This window comes from Canis aureus, chromosome 4 (genome assembly GCF_053574225.1).
Source record: "Canis aureus isolate CA01 chromosome 4, VMU_Caureus_v.1.0, whole genome shotgun sequence".
Taxonomy (NCBI): domain Eukaryota; kingdom Metazoa; phylum Chordata; class Mammalia; order Carnivora; family Canidae; genus Canis; species Canis aureus.
The window spans coordinates 11,058,427-11,077,842 of record NC_135614.1 but is presented as its reverse complement, the minus strand read 5'-3'; the positions used below and the strand labels follow the sequence as shown (position 1 = coordinate 11,077,842).

Sequence of the window (19,416 nt, the reverse complement as noted above, 5' to 3'; positions counted from 1 at the left end):
GTGTTTCCCAAAATGGGGAGCACAGACCTCTGAGGGTCCTTAGATATACTCTGGGAGACTGTAAGTTCTTCACAGAAACATTTTAGTTTGGTAATTTTTAAAAACAACAAATACAGGCATATTCAGAATCATCTGGCTGGCCATTAAGCAAGTACTGACATACTATTTTAGGGCTCTGTTTTGTTTTGTGATCACTTTTGGCCTCCATCATCCAACAGTATTATCCAAGCACTTATTTTAGTGAGTTCATTAACATGACTAGCTACCCAGGCTGGCACGCCTGAACACAAAGATGACAACACTCACCCAAAATTGTCCCATATCTGCCAGTGTAATCATTTTGATTATGTTGGCTAAAAAGTAAAATTACCCTTTTACAGTGATGATTTACAGATGAGACGTTTTTATTATTTCGAGACTTTAACACCATGCGATGCTCAAAAAAGTGTCCAGCTTTAATCACCACAGGTGAATGAGAAAAGCAGAGAGGTGTATCTGACACCCACATAAGTGGGGGCAGAGTGATCTGTGATGGTGCAGAGGTTCTGCAGCCATTCAGCCAGAGGTGAGGGCGGGCAGCAGGACCACAACTGACTTGGGGCACCTCAAGAACCTGTGTACAGAGTTGTCTGTGTCATAGCCGTCAGTACTGGCCTTATGCCCATGTGGAGCAGCAGGTTAATTCTGGCAAAATCTATCCATTATATTCACTTGCTGCTAATTTGAATTTTATTGCTTTTGTGGTTTTGCTTGTACCTTTCCCCAAAATACTAATGAAAAAAACAAAACCAAGAGAACTCAACCCTTACCAATCAGACTTCCAATATATTCTACTGGGACAAAGCACCATTTGCAATTCCTTAAACTCTTAGTTTCAGGCTTATTTTTCAAACTGAGAGGCATTTTAGTTTAATAAATTTAGGGGAAAAAAACCCCAGCCATCAAGAGATAGGGCTGCGTGACTTAAAAACTTACTGAAATTCACTGCTGTTTCAGCTTAGTTTCAAAATTGCCTAATTGTTCTCTTTTGTCTGAAGAGAACAGTATGTCAGGTATAAAATAAAATTTTGATCAATATATTCATTATGTGGAACAAGGTAAGACTTGCATAAATCTTAACTCTTTTTTTTTTTTAATCTTGTTTCCTTGCAATTCATAATATACACTTTATACTTTACTGAAAATGTATTCCTTGAAATATATTTTTTCTAATTTCAAAAGTAACATATCCTCTGAAAAGTATGCTTTTCCTTCCTTCCATCCATCTATCCATCCACCGGCCATGTAACAAATACCTACTTGCTGCCACACTCTGATGGTGGTATAAGAGGAAGTTTTTCACGAGTTTACAGAAATTAGTAGTGAAAAGGACGCTAAGTTAAATGAAAACTGAGCTTGTTAGTCCTTGTTCTCCCACCTGTCTCTATAGGGTTTGACCCCATTGACCTCACACCCCTGGTCTTTGCTCAGAAATACCACACTAGTCAGCTTGACTCTTCACCTCCCTTCCTTTTGGGCTCCTCTTCCTCTCCTCATTTCTCAAATGCTCCTTTTGCTTTCAAGGATGAACACTGAGTGTGTGCTTTCCGTGATTCAGGCACTAGACATCCATCCTCAAGTCTATTGTCACAGCTGGCCCCAGATTCACACCCAGACGGCTGGATTCCAAAATCTATGCTCTTTCTTCTATGCCTCCTGAAGAAAATGGCCCACAGCAACAGGTGAGCTCACAGAATCTCTCACCCATAGAAAACTTACAGAGGAAAAATACACATATGGTGCTATGGCCTGAGATGCTCTTATTTTCCTTGTATCTTCCTTTGAGATTTATCATCTCCTAAAAATGGCATTTGCACCTCCATGAAACTGGTACTGAATCCTTTATCACAAGTCTGTATCTTTCTCTTAAATACTAGCCTCCAATTTCTTACTGCAAGCTATATAGTAAGAGGCCACCATCATAGATGTAAAAAACCCAAACTGATTTATTTCTACTCGATATAGCTTGAGCCCCCGTTTGTCACAGAGTGCGAGTCATCCTCAACTCTTCCTCCTTTAATCCTGAGCCTTAGAGATTCTACCTTGGGAATTTTAACTATGAAATCAAGCTCTTGCTTTCCACTTGCACAACACTGGTGAGTTGTGGTCCTTTCTCACTTCTTCAGTACCACAGTGAACTTTAGGCTGGCCTCCTAGTCATCCCACTCACAAACCCTTTCAGAAACTGCTTTCAGACTTTTGTCTCCTAGGCTTGGTGGTCAGGTCTCTCCTCAACCTGGCTCCAGTGTGGCTGGCTTCCTCTCCAATCTGAAAGCCTGATTCTCCACAAGCCAGTTTGTTCACTGTTCTGCACAAAGTGCAGAGTGCCATAAAGGCCATCGCTTCCCTTTTGCTCATGTCTCCTCACATACCCTGAATCCTCCTACTTCTCTTCCACAGCTTACTGAAATCCAACCCATCTTCCAAAAGCTAACTTAAATTCCACCCCCTACTTGGTAAGACCTTCTCCAACTATGCCGTCCAAATCATTTTCTCCTTTCATTCTAATACAGGTCCTCTATGTACAAACTTTAGCACTGATTTCATCCTGGCCTGTGAAAACTCTTCCACTATATTTGAACTTTATTTAAAAACTTTTACTTTTAGCCTTCTTATGTTAAGATTGCTTCCTATTTAGATTAATGACTTTATCTTGGTGCTCAGTAAATACTTGTTCATTTGACTTGGTTGACTGCTCATCAGAGACCTGAGGTAGGGAAAAATGTCCCAGGAAAAGCAGTCTGTAAAAAAACAAAAAAACAAACCCCACAAAAATATATTCACTCCCTTCAAATAACCTGTGCTCAGCAGATAAAGGAATTATAGGTACAATAACAGATAACTTCTTCAGTTTTGAAATAAGACATATGGAAGAGTTAATATAGTTTATTGAAATTTAAAATTCTGGGGGAAGGAAATAAAGAGGAGAATAAAGAAGGTGGCACATATTAGAAAAAAACCAGAACCAAAAGAGTTAAGAGTTCTAGCAAATATTAAAGAAAAACAGCAATAGCTGAAAGAAATAAATTTAAGCAGAAAACTTTGCACCAGAATAAATCACGTTAGCGATCAATAAAATGTATTAATTCCTCATTGTAAAAAGTAATCACAGTTCTGTAATAAAATTATTCCAACGAGTCTATTTTATTACAGCTGTGCTTCAGTGATTAAAAAATATAAACAAAAATCTACATAATGTCACTATAGTCATGAATGTCATTCATAACGGAAATAAGTCATGTCTATGACAAATGTCATCTCACGGCATGAGTACATGGTGGGTATCACTATTATAATGATACATTGGGGTTTTATGCTTTTGTCTGTATCCCTCATTAGGCAGTAGGCTCCACATCAATATGCTCTATTGCGACGTTTAGCCCAGCAAGTAGTTAGTGCCTAACATAAATATTGGCTGAATGAGTGAAAGAGAAATGCGGAGAGAAGCCAGGCATTCCTTTTTAAACCAGCTTCCCCACCACTAGCATGGAGAGAGAAATGGATCATGGGGAAGAAATATAGCTATAGTAAAAAAAAATGAGTAAAATCACTTTCTAAAATTTTTTTAAAAAAATTGCTTAAAACCTCAAAAATCAATGCCAGTGATTACATAATGCATTATCTCCAAGTTCTTGCTCACCTCTGAATGAAAGCCTTCTTATAAATTTAATTTTTCTTTTTTTATCCTACTGGAGACTGATCACTGTTCTGAGATATTTAACATTCATGATATGAGGATCTTAACGGAACTTTTCTTTTCAATATAAACATAATAGACTCTTTTTACTAAACCTTTAAGCTTCATGACTTTTTCATTTTTGTAACAACTTAACAGATTATACTTATGAATTCCATCACTCAATAACTCTAAGGCTGATAAGATTACCCTCTACAAGGTTTTGTTTTGTAACCTTTATTTCCTATAACATTGTGGCCATTTTCCCCAGAATATAAAAAATCTGGACTCTTTCCTTTAAAGCACAAATCATTAGGAGGGTCAAGTAAATCAGGATAACCCTAAGTAATGTAAAACTAGATATATTATTTTGGTTTAGAAGTTGATTGACTTATATGCATCTTTTTTTTTTTTTTTTTTTGGTGCCTTATATTCATCTTTACCATTAAAAATTATTAACCTGAGGATTTTTCAAATAAAAAAAGAAAACCAAAATAACCTAATTTTTTCAAATGTAAGTTCTAGTTACTCTGCTGACAGCCATGAACAAAAAAAAAACAGTGAAAAAACACCTGGAACCCTAGTCCTTGCAAACTTTTACCTTGTGATTTAACTCTCCTAGGAATTCCAACGGATCCCAAGATTGAATGCAAGTACTGTGTTCAACCACCTCTGAATCCCTACTCCATACCTGGAATATAGTAGGTTCTAAGGGACACTTGCATGATTCTTTCTTAGTAAGAAGTTCTAGCACTTACCAGTGAGAAAATTTCGTAGTCGTCCAAACTGTACTTCATATTGCTGGGGCTCTGCCTGGCAAGGGGCTGCAGACACTATGTTGGCACAACCGGATTCTGATTGAACTAAGGAGGAAAAGATACACAAAGTGGGAATGGGAAACATGATTATTAATCCAATATATGGAAGGATGGATCGAAGAGGGTGTTGAGTATGCATCCATACCAATGGACATTTCAGCAGATTTCCAAAATTTGTTGAGGCTTCTGGCTAAATATGGCCGAGTGATCATACGTAACTATATCTTTCTCCCTCCCTCCTGTTACCCAAAATAAAATGACAGTGGAAGAATGAGAAGATATAAAACACAGGATAAGTTGACTGAAAGAGGACAGGAATAGAAGTTTGTGAGAGACATATCTGAAAGCATTTGACCCCATGTTCTGACATCCTACAATAACGTTCCTTGGTATGGATCTGTTTTCAATCATCATGATGGACCCTTAGTAGGGTTTCAAATAAATGAATTTCAATAAAAAATCATGTCTCTCAGTTTTGAGAAATTTGTTGATTCTGTTTCCTCTTTCTTGAGACCCCCTACTATGTCTCTATTTTCTTCTTCTTCTTTTTCTTTTTTTTTTTTTTTAAGTAAGCTCTAGGCCCAATGTGGAGCTCAAACCCACAACCCTGAGATCAAGAGTCACATGGTTTACTGACTGAACCAGCCATGCACCCCGGGAACCCCTACTATTCCAAGGTTAGATCTCCTGAACTGATCTGCTGCCTCAACTATCAACCTTTCTACTGATTTTTCATCTTTACTACCATTTACATAAATTTACCACATTTCTTGCTGTTCTCTGAATGATCCTTGTTTTTAAAAAATAGCATTCTCTTTTTGTTTCAAGGCTATCAATGATGGTATTTTTGAGGTTTGCTTCACTCAATTGGTTCTCCCTTTTTCTTTCCACCTCTCTTTTTTCTTAGTATGTTAGGTTAGGTTCTTTTGTGGCTGAAGGTGAGGTACTAGAGAGCTGATGAGAACTCTGTTTATCACCCAGCATGACCCAGATGGGCAATCTCCCAATGTCAATGTCTGTGTTGGTCTTCTCTCTTAGGCAGGTCAGATTCACCAGGGGAGATTCTGTAATCACCCTGCTGAGGGATATGTGACTGACTGCTAGGGTTCTGGTCAGTAGAACATGGGGAAGAAAGCTGGAGTCTCAATATTCATATATTCAGTATGTAAACATGCAGTTAGTTTCCTGTGAGTTTATGCTTTCTAAAAAGAAGAACAATACTTCCTTACTCTTTCTACAGGGATAAAGGGACACTGGGGAAAGGTGGCTGGGGACTGAGGGATCCATCTTTAATAATCTGGATGAAACATTAACACATTTCAGAAGATAGATTACAGAGGAACGAAATCAACGGAGCAGGATGGAGGCAGCTACAGCATAAAATGTACAGGAAGGGGGATGTCCATGTGCCCTACAAGAATGCAAAGCAACAGCTTGGAGCAGGATATGCTGCACATGTATGAATGGTACTCCTCTCTCTCCTTTATGTGGCTCCCACCTGGAGTTAATCTGTCACCAAATCCTATAGATTCTTCAATCTATCTACTCCTATTAGCACCTCCTCAATTCAGGTTGTCCTCACTTCTCACTGGGATCCCCTTATGGCCTTCTAACTAACTACTGTGGTTCTACTCTGGGCCTTCCCCAGTCAGTACAGCCCCGAATGATCCTTCCATAATTCACACCTGAGAACTTGGAAACTCTCCTCCAACTTGTCCCCTGGTAAGTTCCTAATGGTTCTTTTGAGACTCAGCTCACTCCTTCTATTTACCAACCCCTGACTACATGCAGGAGATCATGAGACCTTTTGGGGAACAATCCTTGATCTGCCAAGAAGACCATCTTCATTGTACAGAACCTGAAACATTCTCCCACCACAGAACTTACTACATTGTGCTCTCTTGTCATCACTGACTTATCCACCTCATTTCCTGGCTATGATGTGAAGTTCTCCCGGAGCTAGGATCAAATCTTAGCTATCTCTAGGACTTTTCAGCACCTGACCTACAGCAGGTGTTGAATAGGTGGTCTGCTGAATGAAGACACAATTATTCAGATTACTCAACTGACAGAATGACCTAGAACAAAATCTTATGATACACACATTTCCTGGTGGTTTTCCAGGAACCTTCCTAATAAGCCATTATGTCTGACTTCAGACAACAAAGAAGAGTCATGTTCTGTAAGTCTGTTTAAGAGTGCTTGCTTCAGGATCCCTGGGTGGCGCAGCGGTTTGGCGCCTGCCTTTGGCCCAGGGCGCGATCCTGGAGACCCGGGATCGAATCCCACGTCGGGCTCCGGTGCATGGAGCCTGCTTCTCCCTCTGCCTGTGTCTCTGCCTCTCTCTCTCTCTCTCTCTCTCCCTCCCTCTCTGTCGATCATAAATAAATAAAATATTTAAAAAAAAAAAAAAAAGAGTGCTTGCTTCTATTTTCTATCAACAACTGCAACTGAATTACTGTTCTCAGGTTGTAATGAACAGGGGGCAGCAGGAGATTATGTGTGCACATTAAAGGCTGTGCTGGTGGGCTGAGAAGGAATTACTCTGGCTCTATAAATTGGTCATCCTACTAGAAACAATATAGCTTTAGTAATCTATTCAAGTCCGTCCTCTGGTTCTGTTCTTGTCAAGGGTAACCCAGTCTGAAGAGAGGAACAATGGAGGTGGATGTGATGCTAAAGAATAAGAAGGCAGATGCCTAACTGGGCTACTTCTACTATCTCAGGGGGTCAGGAACCACCTCTTTGAGGATGTCCTCAGGTTTTTACTGTCCCATCATTCTTTTCCTCTAGCAATGGCAATACACCTTTAAGCATGAAGGCTCTGACATGACTCTGAAGATAGTAAGAGGGAATAGAGGGAGCTGCTGCTACCAGTGTGGGGATTGAAACCATTAAGGGATGAAGTAGGTGGTAACAGATACTAGGAAGAGCAGAAAGAAGTACAGGAATAAAAAAGAAAGAAGAGTCTAGTCCGAGCAGGTAAGAGGAACCTTTCTCCAGGGCTGAGCTGGAGAAAGCACTGCAATGTTGAACTCACACATAGCCATTAAAGCAGCTCAAAATCACCCGAAAAGCACCACAGCCATTTGTTTGTTTGCAAAGTCTCCAATACCCAGATCCAATAGAAGAAAATTATATCACATAAAAACTGAACTCACAACATAGCTAAGTAATAACTATTTGCAATTCTAGATAGATTTAAAACACATTTTTCTAAAAAAGAATCTGATTGCAAAACTAAAACCCAAAACAAATTTTAAAAACCTCAGGAACCTATCTAGGACGCCAATCTTTTCGACCATTGATCCCAAAGTACTGGTTTGCCCAGCAAACCTGACTTCCATGGGCAAGGCTCCAGGCTACAGGGAGGGCCATGTGCAAGACAGGGACGGGAACCCTGGCCCTCCAGATCTTTCAGTGTAATAGTTCACAGAGGGAAAAAGTTGCATGTAACATCAGATATGGAGAAAAGCACTGAGAATTCTGAAGCAGGATGGATTATGACAGGGGCTTCTAGAAGTGGCTTTGAAGGGCAGATAGCATCTCTGAAGGCCAGCGCCATTATGCAGCGTTGCCTGCTGAGGCTGCTGCAGTCTCTCCAGAACAGGAGGGGAAGTAGGAGCAGGGGTTCTCCTGCTCCAGCCTGCCCGAGGGTGGCCCCACTGGTTACCTGTGAGGTTGGCCGCCATCTCCTCAGCAGTCTGTGACAGCCGCAGTCCTTGCTTCAGGGGACCATCGGAGTCCACGTACTGCCGGCGTTTGAGGTAGCAGGACACTGCCATCTGAATCTGCTCGGTGCGCACTCGTTTCATGACCTTTAGAGGGAACCACAGAACACGAAGGCATTTGGAGATTACCCAATCCATTTGGACATTGCATGAGTAAAATAAGTAGAGAAAGACTAGCCTTGTGGCTAGTCAAGTGACCTAGTTAAGATGCAAAGCAGAATGCCTTAGTTACCAGCCTGGTGCACTCTCCCATTTACCTATTTTCTCAATAGTGATATGGTCCACTTCAATTATGGAAAATAGGAATATGATGGAGAATAAGACCCTACAGACCACCCCCAAATTTCATTTACTACCATGATTTCAATCTTTCTGGTAGAACTTTTCATTAGAACTGCTAAACAATGAGCAAACGGGACCAGGTCAATTCTAGAGCCTTTTATTTCTCCCATCTACTCTGAGAGAGAGGTGTTAATTGGCAATGAACCGGCCAAACAAAGCAGGCAGGAAGCAATACAAAATAAAAAATCTGAGAAATTCAGAAACTGGATAAACAGATGTTGAGAAAGTGAGCATTTAATAATGAGGTAAGGAATGCTATGCTTTTCCTAATAGTCAGGAGAAGTCTGGTAGTACTACGTCAGAGATTTGAGCAATGTGTTTTAATTTTAATCCTATTATTTACCTATTTCACTCCTTCAACCTCTGGCACAGCAAAGCATCAAAACGTAAGAATATGTATATGCATTAGAATGTGTCTCACAAATTCTTACAAGAAAGAAAACAAAAATGGTAGGAAGTGTACCAGCTGAGGCTAAATTACTTTTGATAATTCAAGCTAATTTGAGGGTTCCCTTCAAAAAGGACTATTTTCCTTGACAACTAAATTGATTATCAAGAATAAGAGGAACTCCCGAAGGTGCCATGAATCTCACACATTACTTTGCCAGAAGTAAAGGATACTGCAGTCCAAGTGACCCAAGACAGCTGGATGAATTTTCTATGTTCACTTCTGTCATGTAAAAATGGAATGCATGCAACATTATCCATACACATGATTGTCCCCATCAAAGTAACCTCCTTAAATCAATGGTTCTCAATGTTTTGGGTGTGGGAGATCTGCTTTTGGCAGTTTACTTGGGTGTGTCTGAGTTTTCTGTTTCAATGACATGAACTGGCCTTCTCCTTTGTCATTTCCTCCATTCCCTTTGAAGATGTGAAATTTCCCCATTCCAGATCCCCATTCCAGAGATCTGCCTTTTTTCCTTTAAACATTTCTTTTTTTTTTTTTTTTTTTAATTTTTATTTATTTATGATAGTCACAGAGAGAGAGAGAGGCAGAGACACAGGCAGAGGAGAAGCAGGCTCCATGCACCGGGAGCCCGACGTGGGACTCGATCCTGGGTCTCCAGGATCACGCCCTGGGCCAAAGGCAGGCGCTAAACCACTGCGCCACCCAGGGATCCTCCTTTAAACATTTCAAAAATTTTTATTTCTATCTAATTTTTATTCATCTGCCATTTCTTTTAGTGTATGACTGTGGCGAATAGCCAAATGTTTTACACAAATACTGTAGCAGCTACAATCCTTTGCAAATAATCTTTTTCTAAAGTGATCTGTTGAAATATACTTTTTCAACAGATATACCCTTTTGAAATATACTTTTTAATTCCCTAAAAATCCTACCATAGAGCAAACAATGAAGGCTGGAGACACACACATTAAAACATACATATCTATAGAAGTATATAAATGTTAGGCTATCATAAATATGTTCTTCTAAACTATTTACTTAGAAAAATTATATTTCTCTATGCATTTCAGCTTTGGATTATCAAAAAAGTATAAAATCATTTGCTAAAAAGGAGGGGCACTGGGTGTGATATGGTTGACAGCGATACAATGAAAACTACTAATAAATTTCCTAAGACTGAACCACCGTTTTACTGTGGAATTTGTCTCACTCAGTTTTGGTGTATGAGTCTTTCACTATATTGCTAACTTAGATTATTTTTTAAATTAAAAAAAATTTTTTTAATTGCCAACACAAGAGTTTTGATACTTTGATAATCCCTGCTCCAAGCACTGATCTGTCCATCAATGAAAGCAGATAATTGTTTTTTGGTGGTTACTAAGAGGCCTTACTGTGTATCATTTTGACTGTATCAGTGATTCTAGTTCTCTAACAAGGTTGCACCTGAGAAAGTCCTATAACTGTGTGTGTAAATAATTTCAGCCCTGGAATTCTGATTCAATGTTATAATTAGAGAAAAACAATGAAATGCACAGAGACTGTGACAATACTGCCCTCTCCCAGTTTGGCCCCAAATCAGGACTAGTTAAATCCAAACACCCAGCTCCCACTGCCCCCCCCCACCTGCACCCCTCCTTGATGTTTACTAAAGCTGCTTTTAATCTAACTTCAAGAGCTCCTAGTCTTCAGTCTTCCAAAGTAGCCCAATTCCTTGTATTTTAGCTGAGACTAACACTTTTTCAGATTTTTTGCTGCCAATCTCTTGTTGCTATGGGAATACATGCTTGTATCAATATGTATCCCTCAGTGCTCCAAATAAAATGGGAATAAGAGATCGCCTCTCCAACAGGAAGAAACCATGCACAGGAAAGACACAGAAAAATTGACAGAATAGACCCTGCAATGACACACTGTCCTCACAGTGGGGCAATCTTTATGCACATCAGAGAAGGAGGGGAAAAGATATGAAAGGTATGGGAGAGTAAACAGGAATGAGAATGAACAGCGAAAACTGGCCATATTTGGGATTGCTAGAAATTAGTCTATAAATACTGATTCTAATGAATGTGTCCAAGTTAGCTGCCCCAACTGGCAGTTTCTCTGAACCCAAACCACTTTTTATGACAAGGGACCTTCCTTGAGGGTGGGCAGTGAGCCAACTGTAGGGCCAAGGATCTTAAGATCAGGAATCCTGGAATTAACTAACTCTCTTTTACAACCACACTCAACTGAAATACCAGAGACATGATCCAATAGACTTAACTGGATTTGATTCCAACGCACACATATTTCAAATGAAATAAATAACGAAGAGTTCTGTGGAGAAACCAGTTCTCCTCCCCCTACTGATTTCTGTAATACTAATATCCATAAATGGACACATTAGGGGGAAAAAAAACAAACTTCCTTAAAATAGACCTGCCTTTCGAGAGACTTAAACATAACACTAACACTGCAATTTCACGTTACTTGCTTAGCTTTTCTCATAATTATAAAATCTTTTAAATTTAAATTGTTTGTATATAATTGCATCCTTGTTAAAATTTCAGGATTTCCAATGATTTTTCAACTTACTTAATGGTAAAAATAGATGATCACATATCTTTCTTTTCATGTGATACGAATAGTATTTCTGGAAATTAAAATAAAGATTCGGACACAATATGTATCTTTTTCTCAAACATCAATAGCTACCTACTGTTTAATACTTTAACAAAATTGCTACATAAAATCAAGACAGGATCATCTTCCTGTCTCAAAGTAACAACTGTGCAGGAAAAACCACAGCCATACTCTTGATATCCCAGAAATATGGGAAGGCAAAGACATACTCTTAAGATGATGATAATACAGGACTGCAGCCAAGTAAATTTCTTACTTGTTACAGACTGCATCCCACCCACTTATGTTCAAATATATGTGTTGCTGGAGGGTGCTAGGAGAGACACCCCCAGCCCACCACATGAAGGGCTAAGTGGGTGAAATACTACACAATTCTATTAAATGCTAGTGGAATACTGTATGGACAACACCCCTTAAGGTGGCAGCTTTGAGCATGGGTGGGTTCAAAATAAATCCAGGCAGGGACGCCTGGGTGGCTCAGTGGTTGGGCACCTGCCTTCCACCCTGGGTGTGATCCCGGAGTCCTGGGATCAAGTCCCGCGTTGGGCTCCCTGCATGGAACCTGCCTCTCTGTCTGTGTCTCTGCCTCTCTCTGTGTGTGTCTCTCATGAATAAATAAAGTCTCAAAAAAAAAAAAATCTAGTCAAACTCACCATTACCATTCTCAAATCAGCTCCTCAAATGAGTCTACTGACAGGCAGCTAAGGATGTGTGTGTGTGCTTTAAAGCAATTATAAATTTATGCTTAGAAACAAAAATGAGGGATCCCTGGGTGGTGCAGCAGTTTGGCGCCTGCCTTTAGCCCAGGGCGCGATCCTGGAGTCCTGGGATCGAATCCCACGTCGGGCTCCTGGTGCATGGAGCCTGCTTCTCCCTCTGCCTATGTCTCTGCCTCTCTCTCTCTCTCTCTCTCTCTCTCTCTCTCTGTGACTATCATAAATGAATAAAAATAAAAAAAAGAAACAAAAATGATTGCGTACTTTTTGTTCAACAAGATGCCAGGTACAGTGCATACTAGGTATTCAAATACATTAGTTCTCTTTACTTGAAAAAGTCTAAATGTAAAATCTATCAAGAGGTCATTCTAAGGAGAACCTAAAAAGCTAGCTTTTGCATTAGTCATTATGGTAAAGTGTATTCAATTATCTTTGTGAAAATATAAGTCACAGGTGACAAATGAGCTCTACTTCTCTCAGTTTTAGTAATACCTCGTATAATTTTACCATTATGATGGCCTTTTATATTTGATCTTTGCTCACAGACTGACATACATACTTGAACTAGAAGCTGTATTCTTTCTTATGGTGTCCTAAGAAATAAACATGAGAATAATGCTCAGAACTAGGCAGTCAGGATGTAACATAGCACCTGGAGTTTTTTGTTTTGTTTTGTTTTGGGCATGCAGAACTCACACAACTGACAGATGCCACTAGGAATTAATTTTCTCTAACATCAGCTGGGACCTCTATGATGTTCCAGTATTTTTTCGACAATTAGTTTCTTTCCCTGTAGCTTCCAACCTGGCTATTCTAAAACTATACCAGTCTCCTTATCCAGCCAGCTGACCGTGCTCCCTACCTCAGTGGGCTACTTACTTAAGACTCCTCAACTCTTACCAAATGAAACAGTCACTTTTCTACACTATCCCACAGGGTCTCTTGGCTGCTGAACAGGTCCCTCCTCCCTTGAAATTCCCTCTTCCTTGGTCGCTTCCCCTCTCCCATTCTTGGTCTGCTTCTCATTCTTCACATTCCCTACATCATCATGCTACTTACACAAGACTTATACCGTCTATGGTGAGAGTACCTTCCTGAGCTCAATTCTGAGGAACATCTCTACCTGCAAACATTTGAAATTCAACATGCTCAAATATATTATCTTCCTTCAAAAGCTCTTCCTTTTTCTACTGTTCCTAGCCAGTTTGATGGTGTCATCATCTACCACTAAAGCAAAAACCTCAGTCATCATCTTAAGATTTTTTTCTCTCTCTCTCACTGAATTCACTGAATTCTAACTCCTTCTATTCTACATAGAATTCTTTCTTGCAGCCATTGCTGCCACCGCATCCTCACTGCTGCTATATGACAGCACAAATCACTTCTCAACTGGAATATTCCAACATCCTCCCACCTCCAGCCCTACCTCAAACCACTCTCTAGAATGCAGCCAGAGTAGAAGACAAATCTGATTATGCTACTCCCAAGCTTAAAATTGCTCTCCAACCCTGCCCCAATGCAGGCTGTCCAATCCTGCCATCACTGTTCCTTAGTTTGCTCAGACAGATGGAGAATTCCTGGAGGATACAGCTTTTCTTATCTTTAAAACTCACGTTAAAAATAAAGTGAGTGTTGTCTAGTTTCTGTTTGGAATTTTTGAATTTACTTTAGGTTCATAATCTTTCTGAATTTTTATGAGCCACAAATATTTGATTCCTCCTTTAATACTGTTTTACAGCACAGAAAAAAAATTCCCATACAAAACTTCATTAACACGGTAGAGTATAGCACAAGAATGGAGATCTACATTATTTACTATGACTTCAGAAAGAAAACTTTCATATATGCTCTATTTGCAAACAATGTTGTAGATGGAAAAAACAGGATGTTTTGCTCTCAGAATAAATGTTAATCATTCTCTGTGAAACTGAATTCAAATGCAGCCAGGTTTCAGAAACAGCTTAATGACATTAAATCACTTATGTATGTGTCTCAAAGTAGAACGATATTCATTTTTGCATTCTAGAGCAGTACTGTCCCATAAGACTTTCCTTAATAATAAAACTATTCTAAGTCTGCACTGTTCAGTATGATAGCCACCAGCCACATACAGCTATTGAGCAATTAAATTGTAGCTAGTGCTAAATTTTTATTTTAATTAAATTTAAGCAAACACATGTGGCTAATGGTTATTACTGTACTGGACAACACAGTTCTAGAGCATGGTATTACTTTGTGAAACTAATGTATCAGCACCTTAGCCTTAAAATGCTGATTGACAAAGTTTTGCACAACACGTCTGATTAACTAGATTACCAAATATCCAAAAGGGAGTACAGCTGACCCTGAACAATGTAAGTGACCCTCTCTGCTCCTTCCCAGTCAAAAATATGCAGATGGGATGCCTGGGTGGCTCAGCGGTTGGGCATTTGCCTCTGGCTCAGGGCATGATCCCGGAGTTCCAGGATTGAGTCCAGCATCAGGCTCTATGCAAGGAGCCTGCTTCTCCCTCTGCCTATGTCTCTGCCTTCTCTCTGTGTCTCTCATAAATAAATAAATAAAATATTAAAAAAAAGTTGGCACAGAACTTTTGACTCCCCCCAAACTTCATTACTGATAGCCTACTATTGACTGAAAGCTTTACTGATAACATAAAGTTAATTAGTACGTTTCATAAATAAATCATATACTGGGGGATCCCTGGGTGGCTCATTGGTTTAGTGCCTGCCTTCGGCCCAGGGTGTGATCCTGGAGTCCGGGGACTGAGTCCTGCATCAGGCTCCCTGCACAGAGCCTGCTTCTCCCTCTGCCTATGTCTCTGCTTCTCTCTTTCTCTTTGTCTCTCATGAATAAATAAAATCTTAAAAAAAAAAAATCACATACTGTATTCTTAGAATAAGGTAAGCCAGAGAATAGGATTTACAGTACTGTTTTGCCCTTACAGGAAAAAAAGTCTGCCTAGAAGTGGACCCATACAGTTATACCTGTGTTGCTCAAGGGTGAGCTGTATTATGCTAGTAAAACAGAACTCTCCTTTAAGACAACCAATCACTGTAAGGTGACTAAGATACATTTCAATACATTTTATCAGAAGAATATCTTATTTGACTGCTGAACAAAGAATTATGAATGGAAGTTCTCCACAGTGTTTTCTAAACCTTGCCAGTACACAATGTTCTTTAAACCTTCTAAAAGTTTAAAAAATGAGGAAAGGGAATTTGTCTCAGTAAAGAAAAAGATCAGTGGTCAATTTCTGTGAAAATCCAAATAAAAGGTTAAGTTCAAACCTAAGACAATGATACCCTTGCAATGAGAAAATTAGTAAGAACTTTTTAGGGTTAATTAAAAAAAAATCTATGATGATTATAAATGAAACAAATGTCTGAAAAAAAAGAAACAAATGTCTGCTTATAATCTTTCATTTATTAACTCACATATATTTAAAAATACATTATATAGCACAATATATTAATTCATGAAATAATTTTACTCTATTCACTTTCATCTTCCACATATCAGTGTCTCTGTGGTCACTCAAGCTACTCTGAATTATCAAATTCCATTTTCTAGAGCACATCACCTTCACATTTACCAAATGAGCTGTGATAGAGTGCTTCTTGAATCCACACATGATGCTCTCATTGGAAATCTCAACCAGCCAAAGCCATCAACACCTATTCAGGAAGGCAGAACATTTTTTCAGTCATCAGTGACTATACTGATTGACTGAATAAATATATCAAACTAGCATCAACTGAAGTTATTTTAGCCCAATACATATTTCCCAAACAGCATCCTATTGTTCAAAATAGAGTGACTGAGAGACTTGAAGATGTGGTGATACGCTCTTTACAGAGGGGTATTTTGGGAGGAACTTTGCCTTGTAATCAGGTGTATACAGTAGGGCCCTGCAGTCGACTTTTAAGAGGGAAGGCTGCCTGGGATGATCTAAGGCTTTCTTCATGCCTTCTGTAAATGCTCTCTAAGCTTCCAGATTTGGAATGAAATGCCGGTCTCTGCTAAGCAGTCATTTTCCTTTTTGAGTCACAGGAAGATACAAAGCTGCCAGGACAAGTGAATGGATGGGCCTTCCCTACCTTTTTTTTTTTTTTTTTTAAAGATTTTATTTATTTATTCAGGAGAGGCACAGAAAGTGAGACACAGACAGAGGGAAAAGCAGGCTCCTTGCAGGGAGCCCAATGTGGGACTCGATCCTGGAACTCCGGGACCACACCCTGAGCCACCCTGAGAAGCTCAACTGCTGAGCCATCCAGGCATCCCCCTTCCCTACTTTTAATTCAATCCCACACTACTGCAGGCACAATCTTTCCAAAACTAATCTGATGGCATCTGCTCAGTTTAAAAACTTTCTATTGCCTCCACCAGTGTGGAGGATAAAAAAATTCAATCTCCTCTATGTCATTCCGGGGTTACTCTGATTCACCTTTGTTCACTCACCTGGTGGGTACTATCCCACTTTGTCATCTCAGGGGCTTTGGCCAAGACCTCTCCATTAAGTGGAGGCAGTGTAGGGGTACACTGTTGCTCCAACTTGGTTAAATCCTGCTCTTTTTTTCACAGCTCCGCTCAGCCTTCTCCACCTCTGAATCTGGGAACGCTTCTGTCTCATTGCTTACCATAATATTTGCCTCGTACTCTATCACTGCTAATACCTCATACTTGCTGAGTGTATGCATGCCATTGTTACGACACTATTTTAAGTGCACAGATTATCTCTTGTATGTATCTCAACAGCTTTATGAGCTAGATAACACTCTTTGGATAGGAAAGCAGAAGCCCATAGAAGTCAGACACTGTCCCAAGGTTCCATAGTGCTAAGATGGAAACTCAGGTCACCTGGCTTCAGGGTCTGAACTCTTTACCTTTTACAATGTCCTGCTTGCCCAAAGGGTTCTATGTTAAATCAGAGGCTTCTTCACAATAGTGAAGGCTTACCAGTTGCTTGTTGAGAGAATGATCAGAACAATTACAAGTAGAACAATTACTACCTGAGAAGATGCGGGGAGGCTGGAAACAACTTCTGCCTGTCCACTGAGTAATGTGGGTTTATCAGATGCTCCCTAGGGTTCCCTTCCAGCAAAAATCAATCATCAAAGCCAAAACTCTTTTCCTTTCTCCAAAGATGTCCTTCACAGGTATCAGGAAGGACATCTGTTTGCAAAAACAAAACCCCCCAAACCAGTTGCTGAGCAGTTTAGTGAGGCCTTCACTCAGCTTACCAGTGACAGAAGCACATATAAGCCTCACATTGATAGGCAGAAACAATAAAACTATTCCAAGACACAACAACCTGATTTGTTGTTTGATGACAAAGAAAAAAAAACTCAAGGCAAGCCCACCCTTCGGTTTTGTAGTTGAACACTGATTTTCCGGGCAAGAAGAATTTGTAATTCATAAAACAAATCAATGTCAGTATGCTTCCCATTTAACACACAAAATTTAGGCCTACAAGGAATCTAAAAGGTATCTTCCCCCAAAAGAAATTACAACAGCTAATATTTAGAATGCTTTGTATATGTCAGGCATTTTCACATTCATTATTCCGTTTTTTGGTATCCTTCAAAAGATCCAGTTTTAAGTTATGAGTCATCACCTCGTTTTACAGAAGAGGAGACTAAGGCTCACCAAAGTTACAATGATCGCTCCGTGGTTTCAGCTTTAGGTCTCCACAGTCATCAAGCCCCATCCATTCAGTACATTAAGTTTCTCGGAGTTTAAAGATGCGGCTCAGACCCCCCTTCCCACTCTCACTTTCAAGCAGGGCTGTGAGCAAGGCCGGGAACTGCCGCCTCGTCCTCCTCCCACCCCACAATTCAGGTATGTCACACACACACTTGGATCACCTCCGCCCTCACTGTTCCTCCCAACACAGCACCCAACTGCTCGTTCGCGGGAGTCACCGTTCCAAGACTTCAATCTGCGAGGTCAGAGTTGAGGTAATTCAAGACGAACGCCGCACGGCATTGGCAGACTTACCTCCCGATCCCAGAACCGTACAAGCTGCGAGATCCGCAGCATAACGACACTCCCACAACTGATGGGAGAACCGCACGAAGCTTTCAAGCGCTCCACTTCCGCTAAGTCTAAAATGACACCACTATTTCTAAGCATCAACTGACTTCGGACCAACGCCTCACCTAATACATTTTCAAACCCCCGGAGCTTCGCGAGTGCAGCCTGAGCGCACAAACCTCCCGCTGTCAGGAGTTAAACCAACCCCAAAGGCAACCCCGCAGGTCGGCATCCTCTAGCAACAGCCAGTCTCACTCGAGATCGCCCCTGTCACACGCAGAGGTCGGTTTCCCGGCCGGCCACCCGCAGTCACCATGTGCGAAGTTTAATCTTGAGTTCGGCCAAAAGGCATTTCCTTTTTCCTTCAATGAAGGGGAGATACGGACCTGCGCTCCTGCTCGGCTGCCCGGCGCTCAGGACCCCTTCCCGGCGGGCGCCCGGCAGCCGCCCCGGCAGGACCCACCCCGAGCAGGAACGCGGAGCCCTCCAGGTGTAGCTGCCGACTGCAGGCCACGCCGCCCGCGGCCGCTGGGACTCGCAGGCCGAGGGCGGAGGCGCGGCCGCCGCGCCCGCGCCCGCGCACAGCCGGCCCCGCCCCGCCCCCACCGCCCCGCCGGCGGGAGCTGCGGGCGCGCGCCCCGCCTAGGCCTCGCCGCGCGCCGCCGCCCGCGCTCGCTCCCTCCCGGCCCCCGCCCGCCCGCCCGCGCGCGCTCGGCTCGCGACCCCCTCCCCCGGCCCTCCCCGCCCGCGCGCCCCGCACTCACTGAACATCCCAGGCGGCTCCGGCTCCTCCCGCCGCCGCCGCCTCCGGGATCGGGTTGCTTCCGCCTCCGTCGTCTCTGCCGCAGGGTCTCGCTCCGACGGCCGGCTCAGCCGGGCCCCCGCGCCCCGCGCCCTGCCGCCCCCGCGGCGGCGGCTCTGGGCGGCCGCTCCATGACTGACTGACACGGAGCGGGCCGCGGGCTGGGCCGCTCGGGCCTCCAACGCGCAACCGTCTCCACCAATGGGCGAGGCGCCTCGGCGCTCT

General features: G+C 41.6%; 1 protein-coding gene across 3 annotated transcripts in view; it reads right to left on the bottom strand.

The window, feature by feature from the left end:
• The window catches only part of TAF5L (TATA-box binding protein associated factor 5 like), a 28,839-nt gene extending 9,483 nt beyond the window's left edge, over positions 1–19,356 (bottom strand). Inside the window, exons 1-3 of one of the 3 annotated variants that reach the window (XM_077894560.1) lie at positions 19,154–19,356; positions 8,207–8,351; positions 4,474–4,578 (exon numbers count right to left, since the gene is read on the bottom strand). In XM_077894560.1, coding sequence (XP_077750686.1) covers positions 4,474–4,578; positions 8,207–8,348 — 247 coding nt within the window. In that variant the 5' untranslated portion in view covers positions 8,349–8,351; positions 19,154–19,356. Of the gene's footprint in view, positions 1–4,473; positions 4,579–8,206; positions 8,352–18,353; positions 18,650–18,775; positions 18,932–19,153 lie in introns of those variants that run through there. The other 2 variants (XM_077894561.1, XM_077894559.1) reach the window with 2 other exon arrangements.
• Between the last annotated feature and the right edge of the window lie 60 nt (positions 19,357–19,416).